This window comes from Triticum urartu, chromosome 5A (assembly GCF_056163025.1).
Source record: "Triticum urartu cultivar PI428250 chromosome 5A, HENAU_Tu73, whole genome shotgun sequence".
Lineage (NCBI taxonomy): Eukaryota > Viridiplantae > Streptophyta > Magnoliopsida > Poales > Poaceae > Triticum > Triticum urartu.
In genome coordinates, this window is record NC_141877.1 from 562,440,726 (window position 1) to 562,463,298 (window position 22,573).

Consider the following 22,573-nt stretch of genomic DNA (forward strand, 5'->3'; position numbering starts at 1 on the left):
CATATGGTGTTGTCTCAACGGATTTCGACGGAGCCCTATTTAAAGTGAATGCGGCAGTCTCTAAAGCATAGCCCCAAAAAGATAGCGGTAAATCGGTAAGAGACATCATAGATCGCACCATATCTAATAGAGTGCGATTACGACGTTCGGACACACCATTACGCTGAGGTGTTCCAGGCGGCGTGAGTTGTGAAACTATTCCACATTTTCTTAAGTGTGTGCCAAACTCGTGACTCAAGTATTCTCCTCCACGATCTGATCGCAGGCACTTGATTTTCCTGTCACGTTGATTTTCAACCTCACTCTGAAATTCCTTGAACTTTTCAAAGGTTTCAGACTTGTGTTTCATTAAGTAGACATACCCATATCTACTCAAGTCATCAGTGAGGGTGAGAACATAACGATAGCCACCGCGAGCCTCAACACTCATTGGACCGCACACATCAGTATGTATGATTTCCAATAAGTTGGTTGCTCGCTCCATTGTTCCTGAGAATGGAGTCTTGGTCATTTTACCCATGAGGCATGGTTCGCACGTGTCAAATGGTTCATAATCAAGAGACTCTAAAAGTCCATCAGCATGGAGCTTCTTCATGCGTTTGACACCTATGTGACCAAGGCGGCAGTGCCACAAGTATGTGGGACTATCATCATCAATCTTACATCTTTTGGTACTCACACTATGAACATGTGTAGCATCACGCTCGAGATTCATTAAGAATAAACCATTCACCATCGGAGCATGACCATAAAACATATCTCTCATATAAATAGAACGACCATTATTCTCGGATTTAAATGAGTAGCCATCTCGAATTAAATGAGATCCTGATACAATGTTCATGCTCAAAGCTGGCACTAAATAACAATTATTAAGGTTTAAAACTAATCCCGAAGGCAAATGTAGAGGTAGCGTGCCGACGGCGATCACATTGACCTTGGAACCATTCCCGACGCGCATCGTCACCTCGTCCTTTGCCAGTCTCCGCTTATTCCGCAGCTCCTGCTTTGAGTTACAAATGTGAGCAACTGCACCGGTATCAAATACCCTGGAGCTACTACGAATACTGGTAAGGTACACATCAATTACATGTATATCACATATACCTTTCGTTTTGCCGGCCTTCTTGTCCGCTAAGTATTTGGGGCAGTTCCGCTTCCAGTGACCACTTCCCTTGCAATAAAAGCACTCAGTCTCGGGCTTGGGTCCATTCTTTGGCTTCTTCCCGGCAGCTTGCTTACCGGGCGCGGCAACTCCCTTGCCGTCCTTCTTGAAGGCTTTCTTACCCTTGCCCTTCTTGAACTTAGTGGTTTTATTCACCATCAACACTTGATGTTCCTTTTTGACTTCTACCTCTGCTGATTTCAGCATTGCAAATACCTCAGGAATGGTCTTTTCCATCCCCTGCATATTGAAGTTCATCACAAAGCTCTTGTAGCTTGGTGGAAGCGACTGGAGGATTCTGTCAATGACCGCGTCATCCGGGAGATTAACTCCCAGCTGAGTCAAGCGGTTATGTAACCCAGACATTGTGAGTATGTGCTCACTGACAGAACTATTTTCCTCCATCTTACAGCTGAAGAACTTGTCGGAGACTTCATATCTCTCGACCCGGGCATGAGCTTGGAAAACCATTTTCAGCTCTTCGAACATCTCATATGCTTCGTGTCTCTCAAAACGTTTTTGGAGTCCCGGTTCTAAGCTGTAAAGCATGCCGCACTGAACGAGGGAGTAATCATCAGCACGTGTCTGCCAAGCGTTCATAACGTCTTGGTTCTGTGGGACGGGTGGGTCACCTAGCGGTGCTTGTAGGACATAATCTTTCTTGGCAGCTATGAGGATGATCCTCAGGTTCCGGACCCAGTCCGTGTAGTTGCTGCCATCGTCTTTCAGCTTGGTTTTCTCTAGGAACGCGTTGAAGTTGAGGACTACGTTGGCCATTTGATCTACAAGACATATTGTAAAGATTTTAGACTAAGTTCATGATAATTAAGTTCATCTAATCAAATTATTTAATGAACTCCCACTTAGATAGACATCCCTCCTGTAATCTAAGTATAACATGATCCGAGTTAACTAGGCCGTGTCCGATCATCACGTGAGACGGACTAGCCAACATCGGTGAACATCTTCATGTTGATCGTATCTTCTATACGACTCATGCTCGACCTTTCGGTCTTCTGTGTTCCGAGGCCATGTCTGTACATGCTAGGCTCGTCAAGTCAACCTAAGTGTTTGCATGTGTAAATCTGTCTTACACCCGTTGTATGTGAACGTTGGAATCTAACACCCGATCATCACGTGGTGCTTCGAAACAACGAACTGTCGCAACGGTGCACAGTTAGGGGGAACACTTTCTTGAAATTATTATGAGGGATCATCTTATTTACTACCGTCGTTCTAAGTAAACAAGATGCAAAAACATGATAAACATCACATGCAATCAAATAATAATAGTGACATGATATGGCCAATATCACATAGCTCCTTTGATCTCCATCTCGGGGCTCCATGATCATCTTGTCACCGGCATGACACCATGATCTCCATCATCGTGTCTCCATGAAGTTGCTCGCCAACTATTACTTCTACTACTATGGCTAACGCGTTTAGCAATAAAGTAAAGTAATTTACATGGCGTTTCTCAATGACACGCAGGTCATACAAAAAATAAAGACAACTCCTATGGCTCCTGCCGGTTGTCATACTCATCGACATGCAAGTCGTGATTTCTATTACAATAGCATGAACATCTCATACATCACATATAGATCATTCATCATTTATCACAACTTTGGCCATATCATATCACAAAGCACTTGCTGCAAAAACAAGTTAGACGTCCTCTAATTGTTGTTGCAAGTTTTACGTGGCTGAAATAGGGTTCTAGCAAGAACGTTTTCTTACCTACGTGAAAGCCACAACGTGATTTGTCAACTTCTATTTACCCTTCATAAGGACCCTTTTCATCGAATCCGCTCCAACTAAAGTGGGAGAGACAGACACCCGCCAGCCACCTTATGCAACTAGTGCATGTTAGTCGGTGGAACCGGTCTCACGTAAGCGTACGTGTAAGGTTGGTCCGGGCCGCTTCATCCCACAATACCGCTGAAGCAAGATAAGTCTAGTAGCGGCAAGAAAGTTGACAACATCTACGACCACAACAAATTTGTGTTCTACTCATGCAAGAGAACTACGCATAGACCTAGCTCATGATGCCACTGTTGGGGAACGTTGCAGAAAACAAAAAATTTCCTACGGTTTCACCAAGATCCATCTAGGAGTTCATCTAGAAACGAGTGATCGGATTGCATCTACATACCTTTGTAGATCACGCGCGGAAGCGTTCAAAGAACGGGGATGAGGTAGTCGTACTCGACGTGATCCAAATCACCGGAGATCCTAGTGCCGAACGGACGGCACCTCCGCGTTCAACACACGTACGGTCAGCGTAACGTCTCCTCCTTCTTGATCCAGCAAGGGGAAAGGAGAGGTTGAGGAAGATGGCTCCAGCAGCAGCACGACGGCGTGGTGGTGATGGAGCTGCAGTACTCCGGCAGGGCTTCGCCAAGCACTATGGAGGAGGAGGATGTGTTGGAGAGGGAGAGGGAGGCACCAAAGGCGTGGTTTGAGAGGCCCTCCCTTCCCCACTATATATAGGGAGTCCAAGGGGGGGGGCGGCCCTAGGAGATCCAATCTCCTAGGGGGCGGCGGCCAAGGGAGGAATCCCTCCTCCCCAAGGCACCTAGGAGGTGGCTTCCCCCTTTGGGACTCTTCCCTTCCTTGAACCCTAGGCGCATGGGCCTCTTGGGGCTGGTGCCCTTGGCCCATATAGGCCAAGGCGCACCCCCTACAGCCCATGTGGCCCCTCGGGGCAGGTGGCCCCACCCGGTGGACCCCCGGGACCCTTCCGGTGGTCCCGGTACAATACCGGTGACCCCGAAACTTGTCCCGATGCCCGAAATAGCACTTCATATATATAATTATTTACCTCCGGACCATTCCGGAACTCCTTGTGACGTCTGGGATCTCATCCGGGACTCCGAACAACATTCAGGTTACTGCATATACATATCCCTACAACCCTAGCATCACCGAACCTTAAGTGTGTAGACCCTACGGGTTCGGGAGACATGTAGACATGACCGAGACGACTCTCCGGCCAATAACCAACAGCGGGATCTGGATACCCATGTTGGCTCCCACATGCTCCTCGATGATCTCATCAGATGAACCACGATGTCGAGGATTCAAGCAACCCCGTATACAATTCCCTTCATCAATCGGTATGTTACTTGCCCGAGATTCGATCGTCGGTATCCCAATACCTCGTTCAATCTCGTTACCGGCAAGTCACTTTACTCGTACCGTAATGCATGATCCCGTGACCAGACACTTGGTCACTTTGAGCTCATTATGATGATGCATTACCGAGTGGGCCCAGTGATACCTCTCCGTCATACGGAGTGACAAATCCCAGTCTTGATCCGTGTCAACCCAACAGACACTTTCGGAGATACCCGTAGTATACCTTTATAGTCACCCAGTTACGTTGTGACGTTTGGCACACCCAAAGCACTCCTACGGTATCCGGGAGTTACACGATCTCATGGTCTAAGGAAAAGATACTTGACATTGGAAAACTCTAGCAAACGAAACTATACGATCTTATGCTATGTTTAGGATTGGGTCTTGTCCATCACATCATTCTCCTAATGATGTGATCTCGTTATCAATGACATCCAATGTCCATAGTCAGGAAACCATGACTATCTGTTGATCAACGAGCTAGTCAACTAGAGGCTTACTAGGGACATGTTGGTGTCTATTATTCACACATGTATTACGATTTCCGGATAACACAATTATAGCATGAATAAAGACAATTATCATGAACAAGGAAATATAATAATAATGCTTTTATTATTGCCTCTAGGGCATATTTCCAACAGCAGATAGAAAGATGAAGACAGTGTGAGGAAGACAAGCTGCTGGTCTAGCTATTTCGGGAAGAATGGAGACGTGTGAAGTCTTGGGAGTGGCTTGCTCTGCTCTTTCCCCTCTTAATATCAAAAACCCATCTCCCTTGGCTGGTATGGCTGCCCATTCCTTCTGTTGCCTTTGTGGAGCCTTTCTATTGGCTAGGAGTTGCAGCCCATGCCTAGACCAACTGTTGGTCAATTGACTATATATAGTAGCACTATTCTGATCCTTGGATCAGAATAGTTATTTGGATCACGGTCGGCCCTATATAGGCGCGTGGAGGTCTTCCCGAACTCCTGATCCGGTAGGAAAAGAAAAAAACAACTTACTGGCATCCTCGACCTCCCACCCCGTGCCGCCCCACCCATCGAACGCGCCCCCGCCACAGGCTCAGCCCGCACCGGCGCCCCTGCGACTCCGGGCGCTGCCGCCCCTGCAACCCCGGGCGCCGCCGCACTCGGCAACCTCGCGAGTCGCTGTCCCCTGCGATCTCGGGCGCCGCCGCCCTCCCGACACAGGCACCTCCTCTCCGGCATGCCTCCCGCCGCCACCCCCTGTCCACGGCACCTCCTCTCCGGCCCGCCTCCTGCCGCCACCCTCCATCCCCAGCACCTCCTCTCCGGCCCACCTCCCGCCGCCACCCCCCATCCCCAGCACCTCCTCTTCGGCCCGCCTCCCGCCGCCTCCTCTCCTTCTTCTCGGATGCACCAACATCCCTGCCAATACACACCGCTTCCCAAATCCTCCTGACGACCGAGGCCTGGCCAACCACCCTCCGTGGACTACCTGTGCTGGCACCGCCGCGAATCCCCACCACAGCATCGCCCCACCGCGCAGCAGATCCCTTGCAGGTCTGCCCCCATGCTCCTGCAGGTCGATTGCGCCACCGCACGAAGTTCACCGACCAGATGCTTTGGCTGGATCTGTCACTGGTGCGTCGCCTCGGTTAATCTCCACCGCCGCCCCTACAGCTCCCCAATTCCGGCCGACCTCGGTGTCGTCGAGCTCCCTTCCCCATCGGGCTAGGCCTCATCATCCCGCATGCAGCCTCGCCGTGGCCAAGAGCAATGCCAAGCCATTGAATCCCCACGCGACGCTGACTCCATCTTAGTCACAGCCGCGTGAGGCCCGGCTAGACAGCAGCCCACATGGCGTTAGTGTTCGCACCAGGAACACGCATGTTGCGGTTGTAGAATCTTCCTAGGCTGAACTCCTCCGGCCGTTCAACTCTGCATCTTCGCGTCATTCAGTTTGAGGAGCTCGACGAGTACGATTTATCAGAGGAGAAACCCCAGTCTCGCTTTAATTCCAGTGAATTTAGATCATTTTCTACTGCTTCTACTGATGTGCTCCGCTCAATTCTTCCTTCTGCCGAAAGTGTAGCTGTGTGTGGATTTCGTTTGGTGTCATGGGATCGAATGGGGAAAGATAAAGGACACGTGGGTGGTGAGGAGATAGACTAGAAGATGTGGTGTAGAAAAGAAAGAACGTGTGCACCAATAAGTCTTGCTTTTTGCATGTGTGATTACGTGTTGTTCTTTCTGTAGTTCTTATCCGCACAGGGGATGCTCGGCCAAGGGAGAAACCGAGCGGCGCCTGAGCTCCAGCTCCATGGCCATGCTCTGCCACTGCAATCACTGTTTTGGTTGACCTTCTCGGGAGGTCGCCTCGACCTTCGTCAATGACAGAAATCGTCAAGGACTGAGATTCACCAAGCTTGGGATTATTTTTTCACTGCCTTGTTTGACCCGCTTGACTACCAACTATGGATTTTAGCAAGCAAAAAATGGATGTTGTGAGAGAGGCTCATGGTGTATTTACATGTGCAAATACACACAAAAAATATTGTTTTGTGAATTAAAATAATTCTTTCAATCCATTACAAATTTGGAACAAAAATGCTCTACACTAAAAAGTTTTTCCTATTCAACAACTTTTCAAAGGTGTATAAATATTTTTGTTCTAAAACAAAATGGTGCATGTTGTTTGAAACAAAATCTTAACCATTATGTTTTAGAAATTCATGGTTTAGATATAAATGCGAAGTTCACGTGTACCATATACTGAAGAAATTCATTAATGAAAAAGAGGACCGTCTTGGCCATTTCATTGACAACAAAAAATGCCTAAAAATGTCGTGACAAAAAAACAAATATTAGAAAATGGAAAAAACTATAATTTTGTTTTGTAAAAAGTTAGAGCGGGTCGATGTCTATAAAAACTCATATTTTTTCATTACTAAAGCTAAACAAAGAAAAGTCCAAAGCGATAACTTCCGGAAGTTCACGTAGTACATGGTGTGTGTTTCGTATGAGAAAAATACAATAATAACGCAAATTCTAAAAGTTTTGTTGCTAGAAGTTCAAGTGCTCGGCCCGGAAAACTTCAAAAATTCTTCTAAAAGAGGTTCACCATGTGTTTAGATGTCCAAAAACAGATACAAAATATGTTGTTTTGGGTGTTTTAAAATAATTCTCTCAAACCAGAGAGAAGTTCAAAGTGATAACAACCGGAAGTTCACGTGCTGCATGGTGTGTGTTTCGTATGGAAAAAATACAATTAAAAGGTAAAAAAATGTTGCTAGAAGTTCAAGTGCTCGGCCCAAGAAAAATCATAAATTCGTGAGAGAGAGGTTCACAATGTATTCAAAAACTTTCCAAACGGTATATCTTATGCTCTATTCCAAAGGGTATATCACACGCTCTATTTCGAAAAACGGTTAAAACAAATTGGTGTATGTTGTTCAGAATTGATATTGCGGGACGTCCGACCTTCAATTACATATTTTAAAAATGGCAAAAAATGGCATCCGACCTTCAATTGCGTGTAATTCGACGTACACATAAAAATGTGACAGAAGTTCATAGTGAAAACAACGAGAAGTCCAAGTACTGCAAGGAATGCATTTTCAGTTGAGAATAAAATTATATAAAAATAAAAGCTTAAAAGGTTTGTTAAAAGAAGTTCAATTGCTCTGTGCGGGAAAGTTCAAAAATTATTGCAAGAGAGTTTCACCTTGTATTTCCATATTCAAAAACACATAAAAATTATTTTTTTGTGTTTTAAAATAATTCTCTCAATTCACAAAGAAGTTCAGTTATTATTTGGGAAGCAATTTGATTTCAAAAGGAAGATAAAAAAATCAAATTACAAAAATGGAAAAGGTTCATGTACTACATGGTGTGTGTTTAGTATGAGAAAGATAAATTAAAAAGGCAAGGTGAACTTTTTTGTTGTTATAAGTTCAAGTCCTCGGTCGTAGAAAGTTAAAAAAATTATTGTGAGAAGGGTTTGTACAAAAAGAAAATTATTTGTGTAACACTGATGAATGAATGAGATAATTACAAACGAAAATATGTCATAGAAGTTCAACGTGAAAACAGCACGAAGTTCAACTACTACACTGAATGAATTTCAGATGAAAAACTTTTAAAATCATCGCGAGTATGAAAAAATGATGAACGGGAAAATTGTGTGTTTACAACAGCTTTCCATCGGTATATCACTTGCTCAATTCCGGTAAGTGGTTGGGGAGTTACGGGTAAAAAACAACACATGAAAAACATAGTGAAGTTCAAAAAGACTACTCCAGAAGTTCAACCTCTTCACGAAGTGCATTTTCGGAGACTCTGTTTTTCCGATGAAGGCAGAACGCATGATCGCAGAAGTTCAGGTTGATAAACCGCCAGAAGTTCACGTACTACACGGTGTGCATTTTGTATTAAAAAGAATAAAAATGCAAAGGCTAAATTTGTTGTCATTATAAGTTCAAGTACTCCGTCGGAGAAAGTTAAAAAAATTATTGTGAGAGAGGTTTGTACAACAAGAATATCATTTGTGTAACACTGACGAATGGATGAAAAAATTACAAATAAAATTACGTCACAGAAGTTCAACGTGAAAACAGCAGGAAGTTCAACTACTACGCTAAATAAATTTCAGATGAAAAACTTTTAAAATCATCACGAGTATGAAAAAACGATCAATACGGGGAAGTTATGTGCTTACATCAGCTTTCCACTGGTATATCACTTGCTCAATTCCGATGAGTGGATGGAGAGTTACGAGCAGTGGATGGAGACCTACAAGCAAAAAAATCACGTGAAAAACAAAGTGAAATTCAGGTACACGCGCCGAGAAGTTCAAGTTCTTCCCGCGATGCATTTTCGAAAAATCTGTTTCGCGATAAAGGCAGAACGCATGATCTCGCCGTTTTCGAAATTACTTCAAAACGGCTAGGAATCATAGAAAACCATCAACATGAAATAGTTTCGCATTTTCCGTAGCTTTTCAGGGTATATCATTTGCCCCATTCCGATAAAGTTTGTAGAAATTACGGCGAAAATACATTTTTCGCCATTTTTGAAACTGACTTAAAAGCGTAAAGAATTGGGAGAAACAATACATACCAAAAAGTTTCGCATTTGTTCAAGCTTTCCAACGCCATATCATTTGCTGCATTCGGACGCACGGTTAAAAAATTAGCTCGAAAATACGAACTCGGTAGGACTTGGACCATTTTCTAAATTACTCTTAAACCATTCAAAATTAGGAAAAAACTTTCAAAATGAAAAAGTAGCACATTTTCATAAGCTTTCCAACACCGTATCATATGCCTCCATTGGATTAGCTGTTTAGAAATGACATCGAAAAAACGAACTCAGCTGTTCGGTTTACGAAATTTTACGTTTTTTCAAATTACTCTTTAACCATAGGGATTTTAGAGAAAACTTTCAAAATGTGGAAGGAGCGGTTTTGCAGCAGTTTTTCAAGGCCATATTATATGCCTCATTCCGATAAACGGTTTAGAAATGCGATCCAAAATACAATTCACATTTTTTGTGCGAAGAAAAAACGGTTTTCAAAACTGCTCTTAAACTGCTTATATTTTGCTAAAAATTTAAGTTGGGTCATGATATTGGGGTCCATAGCTTTCCAACGGTATATCGCAACCCCATTTGGCAATGTTGGCGGAAGTTCAACCTAGTTCACAGGGAAGTTCAACGTACTAGTAGCGGGGCAGGTCAGGTTGTGATCAGAATATTATTCTGATCCCGTGATCAGAATAGTATATTACAAATGCAGAGATGTGTATATATATAGGGCACGTGATGGTGGTGGTCAAATGTGTATCTCCAATGTGTCCTGCTGTCCTAGTTAACACAGAGATGTTTGTGTTGGTCTAAGTTTGGTGTGGCATTGTTGTATAGATTAGCATAGTCTGGTCTCCCTACATTTTCTTTTTCCAAAGATTTGTAATACACTTGTACAGCTGTACTGTTTGAGGTGTATGAATATAAATATATATTTGAGTGGTTATGTTTATTGAAGAAATCCGAGATGTATTTTCTTAATATATATTGTATTTAATTATCTAGTTAAGGGTAGAATTACTATGTGAAAAATATGGGTCGTTACACAGCCCATAGCACCTCGCTTCAAGCATAACATCTGATATTTGACACCAACATATATGTCGTCAAATACTCAAATAGGTGGTCTCTTATTATAGTTATTAAGGAATTCTCTAGTTGTTGCTCTATGCCATAAGTAGTCGCTATAACACTCACAACACCGCTCGTTGGGTCGACCCATGTGGCGTTTTGTTTTCCTCTGGTTTCTTCTCGGCTATTGTTGTTTTCCCTGAGTTGGTTTTTGTATGTTTGTTTTTATTTCTTCCGTTGGTTTTCGGCCAGTTTTTTCATTTGATTTTTTTTAATTTTCAATTTTTAAATCCATGAACAATTTTAAATGCATGGGTATTTAAAAAACATGAGAATGTTTAAAATGCCTGAACATTTTGAAAAAATCCATGTTATTTTCTAATACGAACATTGTTTTCAGTTCTTGAACATTCTTAAGCGTATGAATACTTTAAAAATTAATGAAAATTTATATGAATTTGTGAATATTTTAGAATTTTGCAGATTTTTTACAAATTATGAACAAATTTTTAATATGGGACGTGTATTTTATTTTTATTTTTTGCACTATACATAGTGAAAACAGATGGTGAATCATGGACTGAACTGGACAGGGAGCGCATATCGCAGGCCGACCCGACATTTTGGGTCTATTCCACTCCAGATTGTTGTGAATCGCACTATAGCATCCACCCAATCGCCGGAACAGCTGCCCTGATGCTAGATGTCGTCACCGAACCGCTGGACCACCCTTTACTCATTAGCGCCGGACGATGTCGCTAGCTCCACGAATCTTCTTGTGCGATGACCGATGCCCCCGCACTAGAAGAAAGTATCATTTTGCAACATTAGTGAGCTTCCACAACAATGCTTGCGACCAGCATCGTCGTGCCTCTAGACACGTCGATGTGGTTGAAGATGTGCTCTTGTGTCCCTTGATCTCCTCGTTGCGATCACCCAGGGTCGTCGACCAGATCCATCTAGTCGATTTTGAGCCGGCAGCGAGCGCAATGGTCTAGCATGACAATCCAACCCTTCCGGGCATCCCTGGTGATGACGAGCTACAGCGCGGGCTAGCGGTGATGGTGCACAATCCCTGCCGCATATGTCACTGTTCATGTCATCGTGGCGAGAGACGGTACTCCCACATATCTGATTGCTTCTCCCCCCACGATGCGCAGTGTTGCCACGGCCGCGACACGGCTTATCACCGGCGGGCGCCGGCACACTAGTCGGAGCAACGACTGGTCGAAGATGGGGCCTGGCACCACAACCGTGATCCACGCCAGCTTGCCGCGGTTTTGGCCTACGTCACGAGAGACGCTCTCCCAAGGATCTGACCTCCTCCGTTGCCACAACCAACGAGGGATACGAGGTGATGGAGACACACCCCATGCGAGGAGGTGGAGACATGCACCCCAACGAATACCGTAGCGACGGCGACGCGTTCCTAGGTGGCACCTGGCCCTAAGGGCATCTCCAGCCGTGCCCCTAACAAACCCTTACCAGACAATTTTGCCGTACCGGCACCAAAAAAACGGTCCAGTCACGCCTTCAGAAGCCTGTTTTTTTGCCGGCTCGGGCTAAAACTGGTGCCGGCGGACCCAGGCCAAACCCGGCGCCCTGGGGCGTTTGGGGAGCCGGCACAAGCAAAAAAGGCGCGTGGGCCCGCCCTGGCGACGACCCGAGGGCCTTTTCCCGCAGCTTCTTGACGCTTTTCCCTTGCATCTCTTCCGCTCGCTCGCCTTCCTCCCGCCAAACCCCCTCCAGCTCGCCTTCCAGTTGCCGCCATGCCGCCGAAGAAGTACGCCATGCTGCGCGCGGCGGCAACCACGACTGGCACCGTGGCCCAGCCGAAGCAGAGGAAGCCGAGGGCGCCGCCATCGAAGCCACCGGGCATGTCGAACGCCGAGTGGAGGGTGGAAGTTCAGCGACGCGACGCAGTCACCACCGACTGGCAGAACAGGGCCATTGCCAAGAAGGCCCGCGACAACGCGGCGCGTGCGGCGGCGTCTTCCTTATCGGTCGACCATGCGGGGATGATGAATCCACCTGTCGTCAGCCACGCCCAGTACGCGCCCTGGGGACAGCAAGGCGTCGGATCTCCATGGGGATCGTCGTTGCCCGGCTACGCCGACGGCCCCGGCTACGCTGACGGCGACGCGCACGGGGGGTTCAACCCAAACGTGACCTTCCCCCATGGCCACCCCGCGACGCGCACACCCTCGCCCGCCTTCGTCGGCGTGCAGTACCCTCCATACAACTACTCGCCGCCCGCCGCCTACGCGTCCACACCGACGCCCCATCTCCGCCGTGGACCGCTGCCCTTCTCGCACCTCGGCGACACGGACGACACAGGAGCCGACATGGACGACATCATCGCGACAGGATCGACCGCGGCCGCCACGTCTCCCGGGTTCGCCACCCAGGACGAGGTAGTGGATCTCAGCGGCGACATGGAGGCCGAGCTCGGCTACGTCTACGGCGAGGACGCGCACGAAGCGCAGGAACCCGAGGAGGAGGAGGAGGACGAGGAGGAGGAGGAGGAGGAGGAGGAGCCGGCTCCTGTTCCGACGAAGGGGCGCCAGAAGAAGAAGAAGCGGGCGGCTAGGTCAGGTGAACCGTGCATCAAGTGGACGTCCAAGAAGGAGGAATGCCTCGCCGAAGCATGGAAAGTCGTCTGCCTCGACCCGACCACCGGCGCGAACCAGAGCTTGGGGACGTACTGGGACCGCATCAAGGCCGAGTTCGACGAGCGGAAGCTCGTCGACCCGTACTTCAAAGGCGTCTACATGCAGCGCGGCTCCAAGGCGATGGCGAACCATTGGGGGCGTATCCAGTTGCCGTGCAACAAATGGCATGGAATCGTCGAGGAGGTCGCGGCTTGCCCGGAGAGCGGCGCCAGCGTTGAGGATCAGGTACGCACGCCGTTCGCCCGTATCTCTTCGTCGTCAACGCCCGCCACCCGCCAACTGTTTGTTCCTCCGCGCAGCTGCTGCGTATGTTCACCATGTATCGATGCGACAACCAAGACGCCGACTTCAAGCACCTCCACGTCTACAAGCGCATTGACAAGTGCGAGAAGTGGGCGGAAGTCCGACGTACCCTCGACAAGGCCAAGGAGACATACAAGCCGGACGCGACGACTCCGGGCGCGTCAGAGGGGCGACCGGACGGCCATAAATTGGCAAAGAAGGGGAAAAACGCCGACGCGGCAACCGCGCGAGTGCAGGAGTCCATCGAGCATTGACTCGCCGACGCCCAGGCCCGGGCCGTCCTACGTGAAGAGAAGACCGAGGCGCGGTGGTCGTCGCTGATGAAGAACAACGCCATCAAGCTCGACCTGCTCTGGACGAACGTCGCCGCGAAGAAGAGGAACACCGACATGGCTTTTCTGATGGGCGGGGCGGACATGCTCCTGAGCAACGACGAGCAGCTCAGGGCGTGGTACATGGCGGAGCGCGGCCTCATCCCGAATCAGATGCAGACGGCAACGCCGACGACGCCGACGACGCAAGCTCCCGCGCCCACGACCACACGGACGCCAAGCCCGAACGGCGCCTCTACATCGCCGCCCAGCAGTGCCGAAGCCGCGCCGACACAGCCCAGCACCGAAGCAGCTCCGACACCGCCGAGCCCGCGCATGCCGACTCCGCCACGCCTGGAGCCGACCCCGCCGAGTGAATCATTGCGCACGCGAACTTGCGGCGTGCGGCGCTTTGTTTTTTGTAATGCCGGACTACGTCCGATCGCCGGATTTGTGGCGTCTTTTGAGAGCGGGAACGACCAAGTTTAAATTTTCCGCATCCTGGGGCCGGCGTTTGGGGGCGTAACTAGGAGCTAGGTCGCCTCTAGGCCGCTCTATTTAGGCGTCCTGAGGGGCCGAACGGCTGGAGATGCCTTAAGTTGTCCCATGGTGAAGTGCATGGTGGCGGCCTGCAGGCGGCCGTGGTCGGTAAGCTAACCGGGTTGCGAGAAAAGGCCAACCTGTTTATCAGAGGGCTCTGGGTTTTCTTCTGGACTAGTAACACTTAGACTTCTGGCCTAGGTAATAGGACGTGCAGTGGAGGCTGAACTACACAACAGATCCTGAGAGCCAAAAATGTTTTAATCAAGAAAATCGGACGGCCAAAAATGACAAGAGCATGAGAAGGCTGAGAAAGAGCTCAAATTTATTGTCCTAAAATAAATATGAGAATAGGACCAGGGGTGAAGCCCTTTTTGTTAAAAAAGAACAGTAATATCAAAAAATGTGGCATTAATACTTTTCCATGGTTGTTAAAGAAATTTATCATCCTCGCAACAACATTATTTTGCTATAAAAAATAGGGTCCTAATAACGTCCACACGTGTGGCATACTAAGCATCCGCCCACACATCGGATGTGGCGTGAGCAGGAGGCAGCTCACACGGACTGTGTGTGGACGAACATTAGAATTGCCCGCGGGTACTACTCATCCCCACCCCACGCATGTGGCACGAAGCAAATCTTTCCACATGTTCTGGCGCAGCTACGTTAGGTACCCGCGAGATGACAATTTAGTTGCCATCTGGGATGGCAGATGTAGTTATCCGGGATGACAAATGTAGTTGTAAAAGCATGCAACTCTCTTTATTTTGGTTAAATATAGTTGCCATGTCTAATTTATGGTAGTTGCCGCGTGTAATCAAACCATAATTGTCGTATGTGATTCACTACTTGCCACATATGGTCAAACAATAATTGCCACGTGTGTTTATCTAGTTTCCACGTGTGGTCCAACCATAGTTGCCATCTATGGTTAATCACAGTTCTCATGTGTGCAGTTGTCGTCTAGCAACGAATCATAGTTGCCACGTACACGCAGCTGCAGTTGCCATTCAACAACGTACGAGTGTCGTGTGAGTGAAAAGCAGTTCACCCACACGTGCGTGAACTAGGTGGTGGTTGTATGGGAAGAAACTAGTTCACCCACACAGTGCAGCTGATAAACTGCGTGCTGCGGGGTGTGTGGACGAACTCTCCAATGTCCACACACGATAATGCTTACGGTGGCACTCAGATTCTAACATATTTCTTTAGGATTCGTGCAAAATAGAAACAACATGGATCAAGGTGTGTGGGCGATGTGCACACATGTCACACATATGGACGTTATCATTTGAAAAAAAATAGATTTGCCATGTCAAAAAAAAATATCTAAACTTCGACTTGTATATAGCGAAATAGAAGAACCGAATCCACAGTCAGAGCAAGCGATGAAAAAATGAAGGCGTTCTTTGATTTGCAGGAAAAGGGATTTCATAGGATAGGATTTTTGTAGGAACAGTTTTTTGGTGCCCTTTGGTTTGTATAGAAATAAAATCCTATTTCTATTTCTATTTCTATGATTTCTATGAATAAATTCTTTCTATTCATCATATTTTATAGGAAAATAAACATTACTGACTCAATGAAAAAAATCGTATAATATGAATCAAAGAACATCTCTTTCCTATTTGCTGCTCAATAGATTTTCCTACCCTATATCTCTCTCTTTCCTGCTCATAGGATTTTCCTACCCTATGTATCTCTCCGTCGTATCGTCTCGTCTCGTATTCTCCGACAGTCCGACTCGAATCCATGAGCGGGGCCGGCGCGGCGCTGGCCTCGTCGGCATTGGGCCTCTGCGGGGAGGACGGGAGGGCGGAGTGGCTGCGCTTCTACGATCAGGTCGAGGCGCAGGTGGAGGCGCTGGCCGCCGACCGCGCGCATCTAGAGGCGACAAGGGGCGAGGGGGAGGAGGCGCCCGCCGCTAGTAAGACACCGCCCATTGTCTCGTACCCGTCCTCCACATTCAGGGTTAATTTTGGTCCCCGTAATGACAAATTTAGGGTTGCGTTCTTGTGGCTCTGCTGGATTGATAAGCGAGACACGCGCTGCAATCGAGTCAGTTAGCCATACCGTCCTGCGTCCCGAGGTTCTCTGAAGATTTGGCAACACATCAGTCGCAATAAACAAAGTTGTCCCCCCACTCTTTTCCGTTGTATTAGAAGCATGCTCTGTCATGCTTTGGAGAGCATCGCATGGAAATGACAGCGGCGAAGATCCGTCGCTGCACTGCATATAGGCTAAACATCAGAGAGCTATTGCTATTCTGGCCATCGTGAACATGTTACTCTGTGCAGATTTTACCTTCACTTCGCATTTGGATTTGTAATTTTGCATGGTAGAGTTCTCTACCTTCCACTTTCAGAAAGGAATTTATTTTTTGGTGCTGATATCGCTGCCTTGCGTATTCAATGTAGAACTCCAAGAGGGTGATCTGGAGGATGTCAGAGCTTGTAGAGGTCTTCTTGCCCTACCAAGCACTGAATCTAAGGTAATGTAGTTACCGAGATATCAGATGCATTCTCAAAAGCTTGCAGTCCAGCTTGGGCATCATCTCGTTGACTTTCCTAATTCCATTTTTGCATCTCTGTTTGGTTCCGTTAATGTTAATAGAAGCCGAAGGAAGTTCAAGATCGTCTAGAGCTTGGTGAAGACACTGGGGATCATGAGCACAGTGTAAAAGTGCTGAGAGCAAACCTTAGAAAACTAAAGGGAGCTTTTGAGACCCTGATGTCAAAGAAGGATAAGGATATTTATTCAGTAAAAGTTGTTCTTTTGAACCAGTTGAATACAATGGAAAAGGAAAGCATGCTCTCTGAGAACAAGAAACTAGAGGCAGCACAAGCTACTGAAGAAGCGAAGAAGCTTCAGCAGAACGTACAGGCGCTGCGCGTCGCAACTCAAAACAAGGACAATGAGATTGGCAGACTCCATGCAGAAGCTCTTGTGGCTCAACAGAAGCTACATGAAATGGATTCCTTGCTGAAGGAGAAAGATGAAAGTATTGAAAAACTCCATACGGAAAACACTGGATTACGTGCTGTAAAGGATTTTGTTTGGAGCCAGTTCCGGATAAAGGAGCAGGAGCTGCTGGACTACGCCATGCTTCTTAAGAACAAGGAAGTGGCAGCAGCACAAGCTACTGAAGCAGCGCAAAAGCTAGTAAAGGAGAATCGCACGATGGAGGCAGAAGTTGTTGATTATGGAAACAAGTTATTGATTCTAGAGGATAAGCTAAAGGAGACGCGCTCCTTGGTGAAGGAGAAAGATGAAGAAATCCAAGAACTCAGGAATCGCCAACCTGAGACCACGAGTCTGAAGCGCAAGTGCGCCTCTTCCTTGTCAAATGTAAGTACGTCATTTCCAAGTATACTATCCTTTGAATGTTATTTGTGTTGCGAACATGCCTTGCCACATATAGTCAATCGACAGTATTTTGTTTACTATGTAAATGTGCCTGATAAATTTTGACATTAAAAAAAACTATGTTAATAAAACATTGAAAAAAAACTAACTTTTTTCAAAATTCACTTTTGGTTGTTTCGCCTCGTGCTATGTGATGGCCAACTGACCATGTGCTATTTTTATAATATACTATATAGTTGAATACCGAAAAAGGGTCCCCCGCTTTGTATTACAAAGCAACTAAGAGTAATTGTTCTTTATAGTCCAATGATTGTATTCTTATAAGTGCTACTGTATTTTTGTGCTGAAAGTACATGAGCATCCAACGAAGCATCTCACTTCCTATGATTTTCCTATTCCTATAAAATTCCTATCCTATAAACCAAAGAAGGCCTAGTTGTTCTTTATAGTCCAATGATTGTATTCTTATAAGTGCTACTGTAATTTTGTGCTGAAAGTACATGAGCATCCAACGAAGCATCAGCTGTGCTGCTGTGTATTGTTGGAAACACAGACCGAGAATAAAGTGAATATTTTAGGTTTGCTTTTTTTTACGGGCAATGGCAGGTGCTCTGCCTTTTCATTTAGAAGGGGGAAAAACTGTACAAGCAGACTGCAAGCAGTCGGGGAAGCAAAGACATAGACAGAAGAGATAAAAGAAAAGCAAGGGACCGGGCTACCAGAACCAACATGGTTTATATGATTCTCGTATCTGGTTCTATATAGAACCATCATAATGCTCTTGTGGAGAGTGCTAATGAACAGGGACGTACCCACGTTGACCCACGGGTGTACAGGACACCGGGTGCAAGAGTTTTTCTTTGTAAATTTCATGCAAACTATAGTGGAGGACACCCCACTCTTAGCTGAAAATTGTGAGTGATTATATGCTGGGACACTGGATCATTTTCTCTCTGGGTCTGCCCCTGCTAATGAATATGTTCTGTAACAGGAGACTAGTAAAAAGCGCAGGAGGGATATCATTGGGATGCATATAGCTTCTATTCGGCGATGCAAGTCCGGCAGACAGTGCTTTGGACGTCGCACAGTGAGTCTCCCTTCAGTCACCATTTCCCATCCCAACTCCATATCTTTACACCGTGCATCCCAGATCTACATTCTTCTTGCTAATCTCCTCAAGTTGTAGTGAATTTGATTGGTTAATCTCCTGCCAAACAATCTTGTAGTGCCTTCTTGTCTAGAATTGAGTAGATCTATGCCTTCTTGTTCCGTATCTGCTATCTGAGTTTTTTTTTCTGCACAATGATGTATGCCTTGTACGATTATATCACCTCAAAATGTTCTTGTACATGTTCAGCACTTAGTATTGCCTTGCACTATCTTGTTTCTGGACAATGACTGATCCAAGAAACTTTATAAATCATTGACGTTGTAAGCTGGAAAATAATGTATTATGGTAGGATAGTTTACATCATAATTACGTTGTAGTTAATGCTTATATGTTACAATATATTCTAAATCATAATACAGTTGTTGATGATACTAGTAGCATACAAATTCATGATGTGGATAGCATCTAGAAGTTATTGGATAATACTTAGGTGGAAAAGGTCTTTTTTTACTATCTTCAACTGTTGGGTTTGCTCACTTAACCCACCAAAGTATTCTTGTCCATTTACTCCATCTAAGTATGAATACCTCATCCACTACGCCTGATTTTGACACGTAGCATCACATTTGAACATTATTAATCACAGAAAATCCTGACGAGTCATCTTGTTCCTCTGTCATTCTCTTGCACCTCTCTGAATTATCCACTTCTTCCTGTGCGTGGGTACTGATACGCATGGCACTGGCAAGGCAAAAGGCACAAATTTGACCTCAGATCGAAACTATTTCACAAATTAAACTGTTCTTGAAAGTATTTTACCCGGCTGACCTTTAATGTGCAGCGCGGCGCTGCACTCTACTGTGCAACGCCTAACACTTAGGCGCCACACTGTGCAGCGCCTAGCTCTAAGGAGTTGCACTACACTGTGCAGCGCCTAGCTGTAAGGAGTTGCACAGTAGAGTGCAGCGCCTTGTTGTTGGGCGCTGCACAAAAGGGTCAGCAGTGTGAAATATTTTTTAAAACAGTTTAGTTTGTGAAATACTTTCGTTTTAAGATCAAATTTGCCAATTTTGCCCACTGGCAAATACCAGTTTGAGTGACCACGTGCAGATCCTTAGGAGGAGTAAAGTGGGCCCAAAATAATTACCTCGGGGAATGGGGATTAAGTGGACAAACACTGCGCTTCAGGCCAGGGTAGAAAAGTCAACATCTTCCTGATGGTATTGATTTTTCGAATTGTTCTAATTGTATATGAAAGTATAACAGGACAAACAAAGATAGTCTGAATATCATAAATGCTGAATATTCATGTTGATCATTCATTCTTAGTCCATGTGTAGTGTAAACGTCCCTAGTCGTTCTGATCTGAACTAGATGTCTTACCCAGGCAACTGGAATGGTTATCCCCATAAAATCTGTTGATTTGTTGTGACTGATGAGTGGATTTTGTTTCTTGGTTCTACCATCTGACGGAATTTCTGTTCGGTGGCTTTAACGGAAACTCTTTGTCTAATAATAGCTCATGTTTTTTGTATGCTTGTTCAACAGATGCAAATCTTTGTCAAGACCACAAATAGCAGGACTTACACTCTTAAGGTCAAGAGTTCAAGTACGATCAGGGATGTCGAGGGCAAAATCCGTGATCGTGATCACAGCCTAGACTGCTTTGGTCTCATCTTTGCTGGCAAGAAGTTGAAGGATGAACGCACGCTGGCATATTACAACATTAAGAATTTGAGCACACTAGAACTTGACCTTTACCTGCATATATCTGTCAAGACGGTGACTGGCAAGATCATTGATATTGGCGTTTGGAGTTCAGATACCATCAAGCATGTCAAGGTGGTGATTCACAGTCAGGAGGGAATTCCTTCGTACGAGCAGCACCTCATCTTTGCCAGCAAGCAGCTGGAGGATGGCCGCACCCTTGCATATTACAAGATTGAGAATTCATGCACTCTTGAGCTTGTCCGGTGGCTGCATATCTATGTCAAGACGCTGACCAGCAAGACCATTATTTTTGCGGTTTTGAGTTCATGCAAGATCAAGGATGTCAAGGCGATGATTTATGGTCAGGAGGGCATTCCTTTGTCTGCGCAGCGCCTCATCTTTGCCGGCAAGCAGCTCGAGGATGGCCGCACCCTGGCGGACTACGGCATCCAGACTTTCAGCACGCTTCACCTCGTCCTTCGCCTGAGAGGGGGTAGAGTGATCGGCATCAAGACGCGGACTGGCAACACGATTTTTCCTACAGGGGTTTGGACTAACAACACGATTGAGGATTTCAAGGCCATGATTCACAAGGAAGAGGGCATTCCCCCATCGCAGCAGCACCTCTTCATTGCCGGGAAGCCGCTGGAGAACGACCGCACCCTGGGGAGCTACATCAGCCATGATTCCGACATCATCTACGTCAGCCCTGATTCCGACGTCGTCATTCACCTTTTAAGTCGGCGCGCGGCTGCCTCGTCGGATTGTGGACAGGGCGCGCAGGCTGCGGAACAAGCAGGAACTTGTGCACGGCTGTCTGTAATGCGGCGTGGCCCAATTTGTCTCAGTGGAGTCTAGGCGAAGTCGAACTGTTAGTTAGAAGTCTAACATGCAGTTATGTTCACATGGGTAGTCGAAAACCTGAGTGGATTTAGACTGTTTACTGCAAATTTGCGGTGTGTGCGTGTGAATAACTGCACATCTGCGAAAGAGTTCCAAACGTTTATCAAATGTCACATCTCTTTTGAAGTGTACATGTTATACTGTGCCCACTGGATGCGGTGTTTATCATCTGGCTCATATAAGGTGGATTATAATGATAAAGGTAGTATTAACGAATTGAACCACTGAAACTGCTGCAGGAGTAAAATCATCGCTACGGTTAATAATCATGCCATGATCAGCTATACTCAACGTGTTTGCAATGGCTCAAGAACTGAATCAGCAAACAGCAGCAAGAAGCACAACAATCTTAGGAGCTCTAGGACAACACATCAACTCGTCGTCTCAAACTTGTTCGGTTTGCTTGCGTACGTACCGAGCTTATAAAAATTAACCACAGAATCCAGAAGCTGCTCGTGTCTTCGCCAAGGTGCCAAAAATTCCGGCTCAGCCCACAAACACAACCCACTGATTATGAAATACTATTTGGAAAAGGAAGAGAGGAAATATTACTCAATGATAAAATTAGTGCTATGGAATTTCACACAATAGTCTATTCTTTCTTGATGGCCCATTGGAAGTTAGCAACCCGAATTGTTGTTTGGGGAAGATAACTCCATCGAGAGGAATACTAATAATGGGAACACATGCTTGGAGTTTATTATCTTTGGCATGACGACTTGGTCACATATCATGGAACTGAATCGGGTGGCTTACTAATTTTTGGAATTCAAAACTTTAGTGGTAGGAATTTGGTTTTCTGAAGCACATATATAATTTGTATTTGACTTGCACGCCTTTTTTAAGGTGGAAGGAGATAAAAAGTTTCATATGATTATTTTTTCTTCTGATATACTTACGGTATTTTATAGACACTCCCACTAGAGGTCAGATTATTTATTTCATCTCACTCTTTGATGATTACACTTTTATATGGTTATATTTATCTTTTATTATACAAGTCAGAAGTTTTATTATGCTGGTCATATGTTATAATGAAGTGGAAAATCAGTTGATTAAAGAATATTATAGTTTTAACAACTGACTGGTGAGGGAAGTACACTTCAGGAATATATCGTTTGTATGTAAAGAGCATGGAACTATTCACCATTGTAATACATCGTTTGTATGTAAAGAGCATGAAACTATTCACTATTGTAATACATCATACACTCCAACATTTAATG

General features: G+C 45.9%; 1 protein-coding gene across 1 annotated transcript; it reads left to right on the forward strand.

Moving 5' to 3' along the window:
- The first annotated feature begins 15,742 nt into the window (after positions 1–15,742).
- LOC125507351 (uncharacterized) lies at positions 15,743–21,489 on the forward strand. Its single transcript, XM_087523831.1, has 5 exons — positions 15,743–16,184; positions 16,675–16,748; positions 16,874–17,605; positions 18,615–18,710; positions 20,283–21,489. The coding sequence occupies exons 1-5, from the start codon at positions 16,010–16,012 to the stop codon at positions 21,300–21,302; spliced, it is 2,097 nt and encodes a 698-aa protein (XP_087379957.1). The 5' UTR covers positions 15,743–16,009; the 3' UTR covers positions 21,303–21,489.
- The last annotated feature ends 1,084 nt before the right edge of the window (positions 21,490–22,573 follow it).